The 20,567-nt window shown below is 34.9% G+C and overlaps 3 protein-coding genes across 3 annotated transcripts in view; 1 reads left to right on the plus strand and 2 right to left on the minus strand.

Annotated features, from left to right (window-relative positions):
* Positions 1-1,073: 1,073 nt before the first annotated feature.
* Positions 1,074-4,005, minus strand: LOC146540699 (uncharacterized). The gene is made up of 4 exons (XM_085204157.1): positions 3,850-4,005; positions 3,240-3,353; positions 2,532-2,722; positions 1,074-1,484 (listed from the first exon to the last, which is right to left on the minus strand). Exons 1-4 carry the CDS (start codon positions 3,920-3,922, stop codon positions 1,383-1,385), a joined length of 480 nt encoding a protein of 159 aa, XP_085060283.1. The 5' UTR covers positions 3,923-4,005; the 3' UTR covers positions 1,074-1,382.
* Positions 4,006-4,866: 861 nt separating this feature from the next.
* Positions 4,867-12,808, minus strand: LOC146540700 (uncharacterized). The gene is made up of 5 exons (XM_085205717.1): positions 12,671-12,808; positions 6,770-6,872; positions 5,856-5,969; positions 5,293-5,477; positions 4,867-5,150 (listed from the first exon to the last, which is right to left on the minus strand). Exons 1-5 carry the CDS (start codon positions 12,806-12,808, stop codon positions 5,049-5,051), a joined length of 642 nt encoding a protein of 213 aa, XP_085061843.1. The 3' UTR covers positions 4,867-5,048.
* Positions 12,809-15,512: 2,704 nt separating this feature from the next.
* LOC146540701 (somatomedin-B and thrombospondin type-1 domain-containing protein-like) overlaps positions 15,513-20,567 on the plus strand; it is a 37,503-nt gene continuing 32,448 nt past the window's right edge. Inside the window, exon 1 of the mRNA XM_085202074.1 lies at positions 15,513-15,610. The gene's annotated coding sequence lies outside the window, so the exon portion shown is untranslated. The remainder of the gene's footprint in view (positions 15,611-20,567) is intronic.

Here is a 20,567-nt window from a genome sequence, read left to right on the forward strand (position 1 = left end):
TATAAAATTGCATAAATTATACGCCAATATTTCTGTATTGTCATATTAATCATATTCAAATTTATATTTTCATTTTATCGCTCTGGTAACGGAGTGTCTCAACACTAGGTTCTCTCTGCCTACCCTGCTGTGTGGAGGAATCGAAACATCGAAGCGAAGTAAAATATATTAAGCTTATATGACTTTTTATACTGGCTATTAAACGATGCATTGTATTTAAAGGAATCGTGAAAAGGCTCTCTGAACGTCTTGAAAGGAATATGTTGATAGCAAAAATGCAGGACTCTCAAAGTAAGTTTTGTAATAAATAGAATATAGACAAATTATTTTAATATTTCGTTATGGTGTCAAGACAAAGTGCGGCGATGAGTTCTGCCACTCAACAAGCAATGCCTCCAGGATTCGGCAAAAATTGGGGAACGGAGTGTCTTAACACTAGGTTCCCTCTGCCTACCCTGAAGCTAATTTTATTTGATTCTATTTATATTAAATTTTTACATGCGTGGGTTTCTCGTAGGCGAGAATGATTTATTCATAGAATTTGGGCTCTGCTGCCTACCCTGCTATAAATGGGTAAAAACGTGAAATATTTAATATTTTTTCTTTGCTTTGTTTCTTTGCTGGTGGCGAGGCAAAGCGCGTTTGAAAATTTCATGGAAAGTGGAGAACAGAAGTGTCGTAAGGGGAACGGAGTGTCTATGTTCTCAGGTTCCCTCTACCTACTTTGCTATGTGCAGGATGAAGCGTAAATCAGAAAGAAAATACAATTTTGATTAAACTTAGATTTTTAAAGATCCAGTGTGACATACGGTCCCAGGATACGGATGCCGTGCTTGACGACGCATTGTTATACAACTATACGAAGAATATACATGGCTTTATTATTGAGAATGTTACAAAAGATATATATTTCATAAATTGAAATAAGCTTAATTCTTAAATTTGTATTGACCTTATTAGGTTTATTAATTTATGTAAGATTTATATTTTAAAAGTTGTAGGGAAAGGGCAAATATATTATAAACTTTTAATTAAATACTCATTTGAAATTATGAAATTTAAATAAACCTAAATGTTTTTGTGTTGTTCATTAATAACAAATAATTTAATGATAGTTTTACACAATATATTTACACTCTATTAAAGATTGTCATATTGGTAAAGGAAAAGAAGAAAAAACACAGTATAAACAAACAAACAAACTAAGTTTTGTTCTTATATTACAATTATTTAAAGCCTTTATTAAATGTAAATCAATTCATCGAGACACAAAATGCCATTATAGAATAAATCGAGACTTAAAATATATAATTGCGGGGTCCCATATCATTTGGGGTCCAAGTATGGTTAAAGGCCCAGGGAATAGATCCTGTGCCTTATAATTAAGGGGAAACTGGGGCCACGATACTGATAGGAAGACGTATGCACCATATGGGAACACGAAGATTGTCAGCAACTCTAAACTCAATGATAGCCTGTGTACCCTGTAACAGGAAATTAATAATTAGAAACATACCTATAAAAATTAATTTAATCGTATGACCAAGCCTAGCCAAGCCAAGCCAAGCCTAGCCAAGACTAGTGGTTCTAGTCATTAATTTTGTCACAAATAATAAAATAAGCTTAAAAGAAGTTCCTTAAAACATAATATAGACTAGGTTCGTATAGAATTACTTGTACATTTAAAAGTTACACCTAAAGCCATTTAAAAATCGTCTTCAGAATATCGATAAACAAATAGAGCCTTAGTTTTGGAAAAAAAAGAGAGTGGGGTCACTATAATATTTCCTCTTTTACTAAAGATTGAATATTTAATGTAAAAGTGCAGTAGAACAGTAAGCATATTACATAAATCTTTTCATAACTTGTCAGAAAATATAAAGCTCTCAAGGCGGTATTAAAAGATTTATTTACGTCGTTACTAACGTTCTGAAAAATTTTATGGGGTTTAAAATTCTTGTGAAATTTTATAAAATGTATAGCGAAATAGTTGTGGAATATTTTATAAAAGATGCAAAAGCATGGGGTAGCTGTCTTTCTACTTGGGTTCTGGGCTCAAATCTTTAAATATAACCTTAATTTTTAATTTTATAAATGATAGTAAAATACCAAAAATGATTTCAAACTGATTGAATTAAAATAAACGCTTTATGAAAGTTTAGCATAATACAATGTGAAAACTGCATTTTAATCGGTTATTTGTATTTGACTTATGAAGGTGGAGAATGAAGTAACTTGACACAAGATTCTTACTGCCTAGTGTAGTATTCCCCACTTTTTTTGTTCGGGTCACCTGATGGTGATCATTGCCGCCCACGACTCCGTGCAACACCAGAGGAGTTACAGGTGCGTTGCCGGCCTTTGAGGTGGAGATAGACGCGCATATTGAAGGTACCCAGGTGTCAAAGCGAAGAAATGAAAATATTTATATTTTCTCTCCCCTGGGTGGGGATCGAACCCACAACCGTCGCGTTACAGTCACACCTGTGTGCCCTTGCTCCAAGATGGATTTTTCAGCAATATAAACTTACCGCTGGGAAAAAACTCTCGATGTGCATCTTCAGTGTATACTGCACCACCTCTCCAGGCAGCAATGGGCAATATGTGTTTGTCAAGAAGTTGCAAGTCTTCGCGTTCTCATTCAACCCGTATTCTATAGTGATTGGGATGAACAGCGTCAGGATTGCTGTTGCGAGGGTTTGCACCTCGTTGAGGAGGCGAGCTGTGAAATAACTTCAATTATCAATTTTTTTTTTTTTTCATGAAGAATACAGTACTTAACATTTTTAGGATTCACCGGGGAGAGGGGCAGGGGGGGGGTCCTGTTGTCGTTAAAATACGTACCAAAAATTAACTTATGAAAGTTTTAAGGAGTCCTGGATTTTTTTATTAGGTTTTTTCAGCTTCAAGCTGCAACCCGCAAGTAGGGTAGATAGAGGAAACCTTTGTACCTAGTGTTAAGACAATGCGTACCCATTAAGACACTTTCTACTGAATTCTTGATGTACTGGATCTTGAGTTGCGAAACCCAACGCCGCGCTTTGCCTCGTCACCGGAGCAGTATGACAGTATTAAATATTTCATTCCTCGAATGGGAACCAAATCCTTAACCTATTTCGTTGTCGGACTTTAATCTTTAAGGCCAAATTTTAAATTAACAAAAATATTAAGAAAAAAAAATATCCTTCTTCTTTTATCAAACTAGGACTTTGGATTCGCAAGTTAAGCAAAATTCTTACGGGATGTAAATATAACATGGATGACCACATCATCGCCTTGCGCGAGGACACATGGTGGTATCACGCATCCTTCCACATACGCGTTCAAGGGAAGTTCTCCTTGATTTACAATACCTGTAAAAAGCCATTTAAGAATCAACTTTATAAACAATATTAAATTAGAAACATAAATGTGAAGAGAGCCAAGTTAAATGTTAAGTAATGGCGTCGTTCTCGACTTCACTGACAAGAGAATGAGAGATATATATGGGTGCCAAGTTCAGTGTTCATCTGGGATAAAATTCAAGCTCTGGTATAGATAAAAGTCCATTTTTTTATCTTGGTTGGGCATGCTTGCTAATAAAGTAAGCAGACGAATTCTTGTAAAATAGTATAATTGTAACAAATAAATCAGATTAAATAAACACTTTTATTCTTATATAATAGGGTGGGCAGAGAATTTTTTTATTACTTCACTATATATTCCCCACGTAGCAGGATAGGCAGAGAGAACTTGGAAATCTATCGTTAAGACACTCCTTTCTCATTAAGCAACTTCTGTTCCCCATTTTCCTTGGAAATCTGGCGGAACTTAACACCGCAAGCCGTTAATCCAAAAATTTGAACTTACATTGAGCCACATTGGTACTGTTATATCCTTTTACGCCAGCAAAGAAGGCACACAACACAAATATGAGAAGCATAGTGGGTACTTTGACACGTTATCAGTTCGACGCCAAATTATACATCGCCTTATCAAGCAGGTGTCCTATCTTTTGAAAGATAAAGTATAAATCACTACAATTAATTATTGTATTTTGTTGTATTACTCAGATACTTGTATTTTAATAGGTATTTTTGTTAAAATAAATCAATTGGCAAAGCGCGACGTTGAGTTCTGCCACTCAACACGCAATGCCTCCAAAATTCGGCAGAAAGTGGGGAACTGAGTGCCTTAACATGAGGTTCCCTCTGCCTACCCTGCTGTATACGGGATACACTGTGAAGCTGATTTATTTATTTTATTTATAAATCAATAATATTTTTATAATTTAAACATTTTCTTAAAAATTTTGAAGATTGTTTGATATGGCATGTACCTAATCGTAGTGCAGCGGAACAGCATAAATGTCATCATGATAGTCGTGGATTCAATTCTCGTTCAGAGCAACAAACAATTTTCTTTTCGCCGTAAGTTGAGTCCCCGTATAATACGGATTCGGACGGAGAACGGAGAGAACTTTTATCTTGCTGCTACCTCTGTTATATACGGGATGAAGTTTAAAGCTGAAAATATTTATTGCGCTTTTGTACGAAATTTAGATCATAATACGATAGGTAGAAAGATCTTTTTGACTCTATTCTCTTCGTTTTTTAATAGCTACGTGGTAAGTAACTTCACTACCGTCTCGTTTGTGGTCTGAAACTGTATCAAAATTGATACAGTTTCAAGAAATGTTGGCACCAATTTTACATACTAGTTAAGTAATTAGAAAAATAGACTTTTACGAAAAATAAAAAAAAATGACAGGGTTGCTTTGTTTGAATTATTAAATATTGGTTATTTATTTAAATAAAGTAAATTTTTTTTTTTTTCAATAGTATGAAATAATTTAATCATAATTTTATAGTTTTTTATTAAATAAAGCTGAATTTTTATATTAAAAATAATTACAATTATTTAAAGCCTGTATACACATACTGATATCGGTTCACCGGGATCGGGATACCTTTTAGAGTAAGTCTAGACGTAAAATGTTATATTTCGGGGTCCCATATCCTCACAGTCACATGGTCAAAGGCACTGGGAATAGATCCTGTGCCTTATAATTAAGGGGTAACTGGGGGCACGATACTGATAGGAAGACGTATGCACCATATTGGAACACGGAGATGATCAGCTACTCTAAACTCAATGATTGCTTGTGTACCCTGTAATAAATAAATTAAATTGAAATGTGAAAACGGATAAAAATGGATTTTACTAGGTTTTTGGTAATAATATGATGGTATATTGCAAAACGACGGTGCATTCGGTGTTTAATTCAGGAGATGGAGAATATAGTATACTTACCGCTGGGAAAAAGCTTTCAACATGCATTTTCAGTGTATACTCCACGACCTCTTCAGGCAGTAGTGGGCAATACGAGTTTGTTAGAAAGTTGCAAGTTTTCGAGTTCTCCCCCAAATCGTATTCCATAAAGACTGTATTGAAGAGAATCGCTGTTGCCAGGGTTTGCACCTCATTGAGGCGGCGAGCTGTATGAAGTATAATTAATCAAAAAATCTAATCCCCCAAATAAAATTTAATTAAAAAAAAATTTAATAAATAAAATTTAATTACATCGAGTGGGGATTGAACCCACAACCATTCGCGTTTACAGTCGCACACTTGTGCCCCAGCGCCTCTTATGATAATTAGAAGAGAAGAAACTATTTAGCATTTTTAGGATTCAACTTGGATGTTTAAGAATTTAAATTCGAAATTATTCTAATAATGCTAACTTTGAAATGCATGTTAAAGATTTTTTTAAAGGTTATAGAGTCACTTATGTTATTGTCTCTAATAGTATAGAAAAAATAATATAATTTTATTCTCTATCAAGCTAGCATTACACGAATTATTTGAAATCTTACGTGATTTAAATATAACATGGATGACGACATCTTGGAGTTGCGGGAGGGCACATGGTGGTGTTATGCACCCTTCTACATACGTGTTTAAGGGAAGTTCCCCTTGGTTCCTAATACCTGTAAAGAAGATTATCAAATATGTAAAGAACATTAGTTATTGCTAAGGTGTCCACTATTCAAGATGCTTGAAAGAGGGAAGAGGTTCAATCATTCGAACGGCTCAACAGGCATATGAGGCTGAACCTAGGCTATACAGGGCCAATCGGTGTTTTGGCTACCATCTGGCCGTGTGGTTATGGATATCATAGGGAACCTAGGAACCTAGTGTTGAGGCATACCGTTCCTTTTAAGACACTTTAGTTCTCAATTTTCCGCCGAATATAGGCGGAGTGTTGAGCGACCGGAATTCAACGAAGCACTTTGCCTCGTTACCAGAGAAGGAAAATAAAAATTTTAAACATTAGATTTTCGAGTGGAAAACGATCCCACAACCACTAACTTACGTTCAGTAGTTACACAACTGAGCCCTTGGGCCACGACTGGCCTTATGTGGTTAAATCGTTAGTTATTTATTTAGAAATCTATATATATAACATTGAAAAGTCACTCACTCATCACGAAATCTCAGAAACATGTGCTAGGTATCTCAAATGTTGTATAGGAGTTATTTATACGACGTAGGTGCTCGCTAAGACGGGAATTTGTAATATTCGACTTCTAAGGGGTTGATTTTAGGGTTGAAAGTTTGTATGAAATTTCGTTACTACGAATGCTAGGAGTCTCAAATTTTGCATGGGCGTGACGCCCGCCCGCCCTATAGAACGTAGGAACCTCTTGCAGACAGAAATTAATAATAACGTAGTTTACGCAGGCAAAGCCGCGGGCGGGCCGCTAGTTATTTATATATCTGTACTTACATTGAGCAACATTAGTACTATTATAACCCTTTACACCAGCAAAGAAGGCACACAACACAAACATGAGAAGCATGGTGGCTGGTGGTGGACTAAGATACGTTACCTGGGGGACACCAAGTTATACTTGATCTTATCTGGCAAGTGTGCTATCAATGGGCTTGATCAAGCAGTTATATCAATTGATTGATAAAATATAAACCACTACAATTGTTTTTCTCTTAATTTCATTCACATTGCAGTGTAAGCAGAGAGTGTTTCTTTTTTCAATTATTTCACATTTAATATTAATATATCAGTTTTTTTAACTTTAGAGGTATGGAACCATAGGAATTTAAAAGATTAACTTATAACAGTGGGAACCTATTTAGTTTTATACTACGTACTGAGTACATACTAATAAGGACCAATGGAAGCTACTTTTCGTCGATATACTTATATTGTATTATACAGTTTCACGCTGTATCTGTAGTGTTAAAACTCTCCGTTCCCCTTTTTCCGCCGAATTTTCCAAATATTGCGTGTTAAGTGGAGGAATTCAACTCTAATCTTTGCTCTCTTACCAAAGCGAAGAAATGAAAATATTAATACATAATTCATTCCTGCGGACGGGGATCGAACTCACAAACGTAGCGTTTACACTCATATACTTGCAACTGCGCCATGACGACCTCGAACCTGAACAGGCGTATATTGTATTATACGCGTATACTATTCATATTATATTTGATCCTTTCAAAGTTAGGGGTTTAATTTTCTTAATTTCTTCCTTGTAGGTACTCGACCCCAATTATAGGAAGCTTTTGTGCGAAATTTTAAGATCCTAACTCATAATTACTTAACGTTTTACGTTTGAAAAGAACTCATTGGATGTTTTGAAAATGAATTTAAATATAAATTTGTTTGGATGAGTTCATTAATCAAAATTGCTTTTTGAACAGTTAATAAGTATGTTTGTATAAGTATATAGGATTGAGCAAGCATCGGCACAAGGGTGTGAATGTAACGCGACGGATGGGGTTCGATCCCAACTCGAGGAAGTGAAATAATTATTTACGTTTATATTTCCATTTCTTCGCACTGGTGTCGAGGCGAAGCGCGGCGTTGAGTTCTGCCACTCAACACGTAATGCCTTCAGAAGACGGCAGAAAGTAGGGAACGGAGTGTCTTAACACAGGACTTATTCTGCCTACCCTGCTGTGCACAGCGTGAAGCTGTTTGATTTTTATACGTTAAGTACTAGCGGACGCGCGCAGCTTCGCTAGCTTATTTAGGGGTGAATTCTAATAAACCATGAAACATGTGTTCAATGAAATATTTTTGAGAGTCTAAATTTCAAATTTTATAAAAATCGGTGGCGATATAAAGGTTTCCATACAAACTTTCAACCCCTATTTCACCCCTTTAGGGTTAAAATTTTTCCAAATCCCTTCTTAGTGGATGTCCAGATTACGAAAATAAATATCTGTTCAAATTTCACGTTTCTACCATCAGCAGTTACGGCTGTGCGTGCGTCTTACCTCAGTCAGTGAGGACAAGTCCTTTTATATATATAGATAGATAATACTTCAAGATTATTTAGCTTTATTGCATTCGATTAATTATTAAGCCTAATATCGTAGGTTTGATCCCGGGAGTCCAGGTATTTTTTCTCCGGGAAATTAAGTATAATTATAAGTTTATAATAATTTTAATTAAATTGAAATATCTATAAATTTTTACTTTATATTTTTTTCCTTTATATGTACAGTCATTGTCATTTTTTGCATATTTCATAACTGTATGTCGGGAACTGTATGTCGGGAAGTAAAAACTTATAGGTAATCTTTTAGTGTTGCGTTGACTTCGAAGCTTCATTTTTTCTGTACTCGGCGTTTTCCTTTTGAAGCATAGAGCCTTAAGGTTATTACTCACGCTGTATATCGCATATAGCAGGGTCGGCAGTGATCCTAGTGCTAAGATGAGAGGGAACGGGGTGTATGTCTGGCCATGTCCAATTTTGAAGAAGTTGAGAGATGCGGAACTTAACGCCACACTATGCCTTGTCTCTAGAATGATGAAATGAAAATATATAACTGACAACCGTCGTGTCTAATGAAAATTAAATTATAATCTATACATATATGCATAAAGGACTATGCACTTGCTATAATTAAAGTGAAATAAAATTAAAAAATTAAATTAAATTCAATTTACATAATATTTCGAAGAATCTTCTGCTTAAAGTGACTTTTACATTTATTACTTTAAATAAAACTCTACTTATTATATTCCTGCATAAAATCTTATTTTACAATGTTAGTAATAAAACGATATACAGATTTGCATAATCTGTGCCATTATATTTAAGAACAGGTTCTTTGCGCTACAACTTAACTTGGAAGATTGTAAAAATGTTAGTACTTTTAAAGATTATAATATTATTATAATCTCTAAAAGTACTAGCGTGCGACTATAAGTGCGACAGATTATGAGTTCGATTTCCACTGGAGGAAATAATATGTCTTAATAGGATTAGAGTGTCTTAACTCTAGGTTCCCTGGGTTCCTCTGCTAAAAAATATACGAACTAACACTTGTCAAGAAAGTAAAAGGATTTTCATTATTTCATAATTATCCTGCGTTTAGCAGGAAACACCATAAGAAGTTGGAGTCAATGCGAATTGAGACACCTATCTTCACGACAGAGTGAGAAAATTAAATAAATTAATTTCCTCGAATGGGAATCGAACTTACAACCGTTATGATGTCAGTCTTCTCCGCATCACAACGGTTGATTTTGCTATCTATTTCTCAATATCACATAATAGGTGGAGAGTTGAGAACGGAATGATTAAACACTATTTATCAATTCATTTCTGAGTCATTAGTTTTAAATAATAAAAATTAAATATACAACACCGTCTTGCATTTTTTAAATTCTTCTAAGAAAATGCAAGAATATGTTCTTTTACTTAAAAGAAAAAAAAAACTTCTTTAAATCTTCTTTTTCCTCGTCTATATTAAAATTGAAAATGACTAACTTTTAAACTTTTATACTTGTTACTATAATACTTTCTTCCTTTGAATGTCTGCATAATATTCTTTAAGTCGCGTCGTACTTGCGTCGTACGAGTTAGTTTTATTCAATTACACTACGCGTCTTTAAAGAGTATCTTATAAAAGTTTAGAAAGATGTTAAATCCTTTTTAAAAGTTTCTTTATAGTTTCTTTATATTAATACTAGCGGACGCGCGCAGCTTCGCCTGCGGGTAATAGGGTAATAACACCCTTAGGGGTAAATTCTAATAAATCATGAAACACGTGTTCAATGAAATATTTTTAAGAGTCTCAATTTCAAATTTTATAAAAATCAGTGGCGATTTAGACACTTTTCCATACGAACTTTCAACCCCTTATTTGCACCCCTAGGGGATGAATTAAAATAAACCACGAAACATGTATTCAATGAAATATTTTTAGAAGTCTAAGTTTCGAATTTTATAAAAATCGGTGGCGATTTAAAGATTTTTCCATACAAATTTTCAACCCCTTATTGGCACCCTTAGGGGGTAAATTCTAAAAAACCGTGAAACACGTGCGCAATTAAATATTTATAAGAGTCTGAATTTACAATTTTATAAAAATCGGTGCCGATTTAATTTTTTTTCCATACAAACATTCAACCCTTATTATTTTAAAATTTTTCAAAATCCCTTCTTAGTGGATGTCCAGATTACGAAAGTAAACATCTGCTCAAATTTCATGTTTCTACGCACAGCGGTTACGGCTGTGCGTGCGTCTTACCTCAGTCAGTGAGTACAAGTCCTTTTATATTATATAGACTAGCGGACGCGCGCAGCTTCGCTTGCGTAATTAGGGGTGAATTCTAATAAACCACGAAACATGTGTTCAATGAAATATTTTTAAGAGTGTAAATTTCAAATTTTATAAAAATCGGTGGCGATTTAAGGATTTTACCATACAAACTTTCAACCCCATATTTGCACCCTTAGGGGGTGAATTCTAGAAAACCATGAAACACATGTTCAACTAAATATTTTTAAGAGTCTAAATTTAAAATTTTATAAAAAGCGATGGCGATTTAAAGATTTTTCCATACGAACTTTCAACCCCTTATTGGCACCCTTAGGGGGTAAATTCTAAAAAACCGTGAAATACGTGTTCAATTAAATCATTTTAAGAGTCTGAATTTACAATTTTATAAAAATCGGTGCATATTTAAATTTTTTTCCATACAAACTTTCAACCCCTATTTCGCCCCTTTAGGGTTAAAACTTTTCAAAATCCCTTCTTAGTGGATGTCCAGATTACGAATGTAAACATAACTGTCCAAATTTCAGGTTTCTACGCACAGCGGTTACGACTGTGCGTGCGTCTTACCTCAGTCAGTGAGGACAAGTCTTTTTATATATATAGATAATATATTTAAAGACAAAAGCCAGTTGTGGCAGTAGCGATTTCAGGTTCAAATCTCACTAAAAGTGGCAACACAGTGGTAACATTAATAATATTTATGAATTCCTTTCGATTTCATTTCTTCCCTACAGTACGAAGGCAAGCGTGGCGATGAGTTTCGCCACTCAACAGCAATGCCTTGAAAATTCAATGAAAAGTTGGGAACGGAGTGTTTTAACACTAGATTCCCTCTACCTACCCTTCCATATGATACAGCGTGAAGCGTGAAAAAAAATCATATATTTTTTTTAGAGTTGGTAGGTATCATTTGGATATTCGTAAAGTTCACACACAGTTACTATATTATTGAAATTTTGACTGTAAACGCGTTGTGTACTCGAGTGGAAATCGAACCCACTACCGTCGCGTTAACAATCCCATGCTTGTGCCTCAGCGGCACCATATAATATACCTGTTATTTTTTTTTCCTACCTGTATACTTGTTGTTCGATTTAATTCTTAAACTGCTATAGCAGACAGAAAAAAGGAAGTGACTTATCACTAGATTTTCTTTTTATATTTTTATATGTAAAATAAAAAAAAAAGACATATAAAAATGTGATAACAAAAATACGTTCATACGTTTATTGCTGTACTCAGTGGGAGATTTGACAGCATATGGCAGGAGTTTTATGGTGGCATAAAAATAAAAATAAAAATATCAGCTTCGTGTCCTGTCTGTTCATATTCTATATATGGAATGTTTATATTAAAATGCTGTAATAGACTCCAGGTCTGGGTTTAGTACAAGTATGCTTATAACAATTATGCAGGTTTAAAGATATCTGTAATGTTTTAGCTACGCTGTATCCCAGCAGGGTGGCAGAGGGAACCTGGGAAGCTTGTGTTAAGATACGTTCTTCCCATTTAGACGCTTCTGTTAAACACTTTCCGCCGAATTCCGGAGGTAGTACTTATTCATAATAATATAACATTTTAGAGGTAATAGAAACATGTTTCAGATATTCTGTAGAAGAAATGGTCAAAGAATACATTACAGCTGTGTCGCGAAAACACTAAGATTTTACACGAAAGTGGGTCAAAAGCTGAATTTATGAAATCTAATGTTTTCTCTTGGTAATGTTGTATATATTAACTATGTAAAAGGTCTTCATGGCGCAGAGGTCCAAGGGTGTGACTGTTACGCGACGGTTGTATGTTCAATTCCCACTCGAGGGAATGAATTATTATTTATTAATATTTTCACTTCTTCGATTTGGTACCAAGAAATAATCGCCGGAAAGTGGGATACGGAGTATCATAACACTAGGTTCCGTCTGCCTGCCCTGTTGTGAACTACTATGTAAAAATTTTACACAATATGAGATATTACCCAACGTTTATATACCTATATATTTTTGGAGATCAATATACTAGAATATCTGTTTAGATGATGAGTGAACTTTAGAAAAAAGGAATAAGTATACAAGTGAATATACGAATGTACCATCAACATCACAACATCAGACATTTGACATCCACTGCTGAAGATAGGCTTCCTCCAAGTATCTCCACGCAGATGGAGCTTGCGTTGTCTGCATCCAGGAGCGCCTAGTGACCTTGACCATATCCTGGTGAAGGCCATCGTGTTCCAGACCGCAAATCAAGAACCTCTTCACCCAAAGAACCTTCGCTTCTCGATGTGTCCCTCCCATTACCACTTTAGCTGAGCAATTCTTCGAGCAATCTCGTTTCTACGTCACATCAGGTTATTCTTATTCTACGTAACTGTGATACATGAAAGAAAAGAAAGAAAACGTGAATTTCTAAATATATGGACGATAAAATTATTAATTTTATGGAATAAATAATGGAATATAAAGAAACGGGAATCTGTAACGCAGAGAATGTCATTCGTCAATTAAAAAAAATGTCAATGTACAGATAACATCACAAGTATTAAAAATTAAAAAAATGCTTGATTAAATATAAAACTTGTTAATACTAATTTGATAAAATTAAAGGAGATAAAAACTTTTATACTCATTGAAAAATGGACGTTTTTTTTCTTTAAGCAGAAAGAGGTAAAAAATAGAATATTCTTTATAAATCACAAATTAATATCATCATCGCGACATAGAAACTCTTTTTTCCAATTCTTTCTCCGTTTGCCACCTAAATATCGAGACACTGTGTGTGGCGTGGCGGAACACAACGCCGCACTTTGTCTTGTTACCAGAGCGAGATTGTTTTGTTACCTGGTCTGGTAACAATACAAGCGTCCATACAATCATAGCACAGAGCGGTACTTAACGCGCATGCCTCGTTACCAGAGCAAGGAAATGAAAATTTTAAATATTTTATTCCTTTGAGTGGGAATCGAACCCACTACCGTCGCGCTTAGAGTCGCACGCTTGTGCCCCCGCGTTTCTCCTTATTAATCTAGTAATAAATTGTAATAATGAGTTTTGCGGAGAATGTATAGCGCATTTTAGGCCACAAACAATGCTTTTGTTGGAATTAATTACAACAATATAATGGCGAGTGCTATATTTAATGAGAAGCCATTTTAAGGCTCATTTGAATGGGTTTTGATGGTTGATTAATATAAATTGAGACTGTTTAGGCGCAGTAAACAGAATGGTTGTGGAGTCGATTCCCACTCGCAGCAATTAATTATATTAAGTTCCTCGCTCTGGTATAAGATAAAGCTCGACGGAGTATGGGGAACAGAGGATCAACACTAAGTTTCCTCTGCCCTCTCTGCTAGATGTTATAAGGATATGAAATAAAATTTGTTTCCATGTTAACATTGATCTGATTCTCTTTATTTATTGCCCTCTCATTTCCGTGAATAAAAATTAAATTAGGAGGGTAGGCAGAAGGAACCTAGTGTTAAGACACTCCGTTCCCAACTTTCTACCGATTTCTGGAGACATTGCGTGAAAATTTCGGGAAATCCCCTTATAGCGCTCCCTGACGTTTCTTTAGTATACTTGCCATATTTCATCTTCCTACTAAATGAATTATTTTCATATATTTTGCGGGATGAAACGAGAAGTTAGTACAGATAATAAACTATTCATTCGATTTTTTATCTCGACATAGGCAATATTAAAGGATACTGGTTATCTGGCACAGAGCAGAATAGGCAGGTTAACTCTGTGGCAGGCAGGTTAACACATTTCCCGCCGAATTCTGGAGGCATTGCGTGTTGAGTGACGGAACTCCACCACGCTTTACCTCGACACTAGACCGAAAAAATGAAAATATTTTTTATAATATTTTCTTCGCTCTAGTGTCGAGGTAAAGGGTCGTTGAGTTCCGCCAACCAACACGTAACGCCTCCAGAAATCAGCAGAAACAGAAGCAGAATGACTTAACACTAGGTTCCCTCTGCCAACACTAGGTTCCCTCTGATACACGGAAAGCTGATTTGATTTTATTTTATATTAAACAATGAATAAGGTCATACAAACTAATCACAGCAACCATTCACTATTGGTGTCGCCTTATCGGAAGAAGACGAAGGCGTTCACCTCACAGACTTAAGTTGACTGTGTAGGCGGCTTACAAACTATATATTTATATGTGCGTAGCAATATATTTATGTGTTACGGGTTCGATTCCTACTCGAGGAAGTGAAATATTTATTTACGTTAAGCAAAGCCTCTAGAATTTGGCAGAAAGTGAGGAACGGAGTGTCTGAACACTTGGTCCCCTTTTCCTTGTTGTGTGCGGGATAAAGCGTGAAGCTGCTTTTTTTAAATTTATATTAACATAATATTATAGAACAAAATTGTTTTGTATTGATGTTTGTTTAATCCTTTAATGGATTATAATAGCTTAAAAGCAGCGCATATTTACATTTTGTAAAGTGGTTTCGTGAAATAAATATTTATACTTAATATATGGAGCACAGTCGTGATGCAGGGGTACGAGCATGTGACTGTTATCGCGACAGGGTGTGAGTTCGATTCCCACTCGAGGAAATGAAATATTTTATATACAGAATTTAGCGGAAAGTGGGAAACGGAGTGTCTTAACGCTAGGTTCCCTCTGTCTACCTTGCTGTGTGTATGATTGACAGAAAGAGAAACAGGTTCTTTTATGATTGGTTGACTTTTTTATTATGAAAAGAACTCACAACTAGCGCATTTACATTAGATTAAAAATATACAATAATTTTATATTACATCTATAGAAACACCATTTAAACTAGCAAACATATAGAAAGACCATACCAAACCCACCCAATATATATAAAAAATAAAAAAAAAATCAAAGCATGCAAGTGTGAAGTTACCCTAAAATAAAGCGGGAACCTCATTCCCGACTCCAGCCTGTTTAGTCAGCAGCCGGCCGCGAAGCGCGTCGCTCGTACGCGACTCGCTCCCGTAAAAGTTCCATACGACAAGTGCTATAGAAACGCGTTTGTGATTTACACGTAAGTTATATTTTTTTATCTCTCTCTATATATATATATAAATAAATAAATAGTTACTGATCGTTGTCTGTATGTTGAAAGTATATGAGTAATATTAATTGTGGTATTTATTAATGTAATAGAACCTGTGTCCTAAAACAATGCTTTTTATTTTTTTATCTATTTATCGATTTATCTGTGCGTTTGGGCACATAAATCTCAGAAACAGCTAAAATGATTTAAATAAAGTTTTTACTATTATATATATTTTTTCAAGCAAGCTTTCTGCAAGCGTTTTATTAAATTTGGTTTCCTAATCAAAAAGTTATGTCAACATATTTGAATTGACCGAGACTTTAGTTTTCGATATTTTTGTTACACTATAATGTTATTAGATAACGATAAATCACTGCGGCGTTGAGTTCCGCCATTATACACTCAACGCATTCAGAATTCGACGGAAAGTGGGGAACGGATTGTCTTAACACTAGGTTCCCTCTGTCTACCCTGCGGTAGCGGGATACAGCGTGAAGCTGATGAATCACTGAATTATAAACAATATTTTTTTGTTTAGTGATTTTGCTTGTTTCCCAATGATTAAAATTTATATGGCAGGTTTCTGGTGATATGGTTGTAAGTTCTATATCATTTAAGGTAGTTTGAATTTCTTTATATTTAAGCAAATTTTTAAAAATATACTCTGTGCTCGCGAGTTTAAAGCGTCTATAAGATTTTAATAAAAATGATAATTACTTTAAAAAGATAAAAAAGAACCCTCTATAAATAGATAAGTAATGGTATTAAGTTAACTTTTATTTTTAACTTTTTGTTAACTGTCAAGTAGTGTCGAAAGTCATAAGAATTATCTACTTTAGATAAGGCCAAAATAGTATGGTAATTATAAAATAACAGCTTTACGCTTTCAACCGCATACCGGAGTGGATAGAGATAAAATTATATTGAGACACTCTGTTTTTTACTTTTCAACTATATTATAGCCTTAGTGGTGGAATACTTCGCCGTTTTGCCAGAGCAAGAAATATTTTTTTTTTACTCTATGCACAGCAGGGTTGGGATATTGGGAACCTAGTGTGGTCTAGTTATTAATGTCTTATATTCCGGGGGAACTCAACAAATAAAAAAAAATCATTTTTCTGAGCGGGAATCGAACCCACAAACGTCGTGTTTACAGACGCATGCTTGTGTTCGCAAGTATTTTTATGCACAATTGCGCATATAAGAAACAAAGACTTACGCTATGAAAAGAATTTTGTTAACTTTTATAATAGAAAGCTTTTCAAAATTTCATATCCTGTTTATTATTAAAGGACTAATATAACATGTTCAAATTCAAGTCCTAAAAATAGAAATTATTTAATTATTAAGCTTAATATCGTAGTATATGTAGATATACCTATACAATATGATTATAAAGTATATGGAAAAATAGTAAACTAGCGAAATTTAAAATTTTAAAAAACCTCCTAAAAACACTCAAATTTGTTCATTAATTCAGGGGCTACGGTGCCACAGACAGACACACAAATACATCACCCCTCTTTTTGCGTCGATGGTCAAAAACAGACTGTTATTAGGCTACCAAGTACTTTTCATCAAAATATATAATATTTTTAACTCAATTAATTTCTAAGGCTAAACTTAATGTAAAAGTTGATAATTATTTTACTTTTAAATGTATCTTCTTATTATTTTCTTAATAAAAAAGTTTTAAGTCCAAATATTTCTAGGGATGTTGTGAATGTTGACGAATGAATAATTTGCTTTTTCCCAATCGGGTAGACTAGGTGTGGCGTTTAGTTCCGCCAATAAACACTCAGTAGCCAGAATTCGGCTGGAAACCAGGAGAATAGCCTGTTAATATACTAGTCTCTTTAAGACATGATTGCTTGGAATTCTTACGTAAAGTTCCAACTGGTATAGGATTCAACTGGTATCGAAATAAAGATTTTAAATAAGTAAAAATTATAAAATTGAAAAGTCATAATGAAGAAAAATATAATTATCAATTACAAGGCCAGTCGTGCCGCAAAGGGTCAAGTGTATGAATGTAATCGCGATAGGTAGTTGGTTCGATTCCCATTCGAAAAAATGAAATATTCTCACTTCTTAGCATTGATGTCGATACAACCCGCGGCGTTGGGTTCCGTCTAAGTGACGGAATACACATCTCCAGAATTCGCCGAAAAATGGAGAGCTGATTGTTCTAACACTTGTATCCCTCTACTTACCCTGCTATAAGCGGGATACGGGAAACATATACACGAAACCGTTTCTCTTAGCCCGAAGGTACTTTTGTTAGCTACTGTTTTAGACTTTAGAACTTTAGAGAAAGGGTGAACGTCCTTGTTCCCGATAATGTCTAACATTTGGGATTGACAGTTAATTAACTTGATATGCGTATAGCGTTACATCAATCAATTAATTTATCGCTTAGATACCTACAAAATGTCTAATTATAATTATATATGTCTAATTGTATAACTATACGTTTAGAGGCCGTCGTAGCGCAGCGGCACAAGGGTGTGACTGTAACGCGATGGTTCTGGGTTCGAACCCCATTCGAGGAAGTGAAATATTTATTTCCGTTTCTTTCCATTTTTTCGCTCTGGTGTCGAGGCAAAGGGCGGCGTTGAGTTCTGCCCCTCAACACGCAAAGCATTCAGAATTCGGCAGAAAGTGGGGAACGGAGTTTCTTAATACTAGGTTCCCTCTGCCCTGCTGTGTGCGGGATAAAGCGTGAAGCTGATTAGATTTTTTTTTTATTTGATTTTTACGTTGATAAATATCTGTTAGGTAAATAGGTCTTGACACAGGGGTCTTTCATTTTCGCGCTCTAGAAACGAAGTATAGCTCGGCATTGAGTTTCGCCACTTATCACGTAATGCCTCATGAGTTTCAAGGAAAGGGAAATGGAATTAATTTAATAGGAAGGGAATATCTTAACACTAGGTTCCCAGGTTCCCTAGGTTGTAAATAATTATTTTATTTCTCGTGGCCGCCCCTAAGATAGATTTGATATATCTGTTTTTATCGTTAAATGTATATATATATTGTATTTTGTTTTTTTATTTTCTCAATATTCCCCATATAAAAAATGCTTTCAACTCTAAATTGCTACCAAAATAAAAATATTTCCCTATACTTTAATATGAAAGAATATTTTCTTACAGACATTATACGTAAATTGCTTAGGAAGATACTTTAGGGATTATTGTTAGGGGACGTAAATATTAGCTATGAAATGGTTATATACTATAATAGAATTAGTAACGCAACTATAATAGTAGCGTTGTTACCAATAACGGAAATTGAAACGGACGTTGTATTATATATAGTAAACGATTTTATTTTAGTTTCACGCTATATAAGGAACCTAGTTCGCTATATCCATATAAGGAACCTAGTGTTAAGAATCTCGATGTCCAATTTTTGAGCCATGGTATATTGGCAGGGCTCAACGCCGCAATGATTCTTGTTACTAGTCTACTAGTCTAGTTGTACTAGTTGCTAGTCTGGGCAAAATCGCGGCATTGAATTTCAACACTAAAGACACAATTCTGCCAGATTTCGGCGGAAAGTGGAGAACGGAAGCATTTTAACACTAAGGTCCCTCTACCGACCCTGCTACATTATATATAGCGTGAACCTAAGAAAAAACTAGAGCAAGTGAAAATAATTCATTTCCCCAAATAGGCATCGAACCTATGATATCGTCTACAACCCCAATTCCTGAATATTCTCACGATTTAACTAACATTCTAAGACAATAGAAAGGTAAAAAGCTTTTAAAGCATGACGATTGCTTTGGGCTATTGTTCTATTTAGTGGACTCGTATTGTCTATATGAAAAGACGAGGTGACTCCCTAAATATTATTACTTAAAATAGGCACAAAAGGCCCGCCTACTTTTGTCCTATAAAATATTTTAATTAAAATTTCTTATCTTTTATCAGTTAGTAGATAAAGCTTCTTTATTTTTTTTCTATTTCTTGTTTACGTTGTTCAGATTTTCTAGGAATTAATTAATAAATCTTATACACAACCCAGACGCAACTTCGGCAGTCGTGGCGCAGCGGCACAAGGGTGTGACTGTAACGCGACGGTTGTCAGTTCAATCCCCACTCGAGGAAGTGAAATATTTATTTACTCTCTTCTTATCTCTGGTGGCAAGCGCGGCGTTAAGTTCTGCCACTCAACACGCAATGCCTCCAAAATTTGGCAGAAAGTGGGGAACGGAGTTTCTTAACACTAGGTTCCCTCTGTCTACCTTGCAGAGTGCGGGATACATTGCTTTTGAAACTTTTTTTTATTTATAACGCGATATTGAGATCCGCCTCAACCCGCAATATCTCTAAAATTGGGAGGATGAAGTGTATTTAAACTAAGTTCCTTCTGCCTACCCTCATTTAGTAGATAAGCGAGATACAGCGGGAAGGAAAAAATAGAAAAAAAAAAAGAATAAATATATCATCATCATACGAATATCAAAATATTTGGCCAATAAAATTGGTTCCGTATTACTTTTTCCAAAGTAAGCACTCGACAAACAGGCGGCTTTGGTAATTGGTTCGTACGGACAGACGGCTGTATTAATGGATTTTTTAATGGTTGACGTCAAATTTTGTTATTTTCCTCATTCAAATTTGGCAGATTTTTTTAGATGTTGTCAATCAAAATGTGATAAAATATAAATTTGAGTTAGGGAGTTATTAGGGCTCCGTTCAGGTACCCTCAATAGAAAAATACGAGATCTTTGTCTGTCTGTCTGTGGACTTTTTTCAATAGACACAATGCGAGAGTTTCTCCATGAAAGATTCTTCATTTCTCTGCGTAGAGAGACATTGTTATTGAGTGAAAGGAAGCTTTTCTGTAAAGTAGACTATTTGTTACTCCATATTCTTCTCTATTTTCTAATGAAAGTCCTAGAAAATTCTGTTCAGACGTTCCGGAGTTTAGC

Source organism: Heliconius melpomene, chromosome 2 (assembly GCF_056956725.1).
Source record: "Heliconius melpomene rosina isolate 202511_hmr_F chromosome 2, ASM5695672v1, whole genome shotgun sequence".
Lineage (NCBI taxonomy): Eukaryota > Metazoa > Arthropoda > Insecta > Lepidoptera > Nymphalidae > Heliconius > Heliconius melpomene.

What these genes read in the sequence shown, in the direction of transcription:
- LOC146540699 (XM_085204157.1), bottom strand. Translation starts at nt 3,922, where the DNA reads ATGCTTCTCATATTTGTGTTGTGTGCCTTCTTTGCTGGCGTAAAAGGA. An exon ending in CAGTACCAATGTGGCTCAAT is followed by an intron (nt 3,354 to 3,849) that starts GTAAGTTCAAAT and finishes GGCTTTTTACAG; the next exon opens with GTATTGTAAATCAAGGAGAA. An exon ending in CCATGTTATATTTACATCCC is followed by an intron (nt 2,723 to 3,239) that starts GTAAGAATTTTG and finishes GTTATTTCACAG; the next exon opens with CTCGCCTCCTCAACGAGGTG.
- LOC146540700 (XM_085205717.1), bottom strand. Translation starts at nt 12,808, where the DNA reads ATGGCCTTCACCAGGATATGGTCAAGGTCACTAGGCGCTCCTGGATGC. An exon ending in CTGATGTTGTGATGTTGATG is followed by an intron (nt 6,873 to 12,670) that starts GTACATTCGTAT and finishes GGTGTCCCCCAG; the next exon opens with GTAACGTATCTTAGTCCACC. An exon ending in TAGTACTAATGTTGCTCAAT is followed by an intron (nt 5,970 to 6,769) that starts GTAAGTACAGAT and finishes TCTTCTTTACAG; the next exon opens with GTATTAGGAACCAAGGGGAA.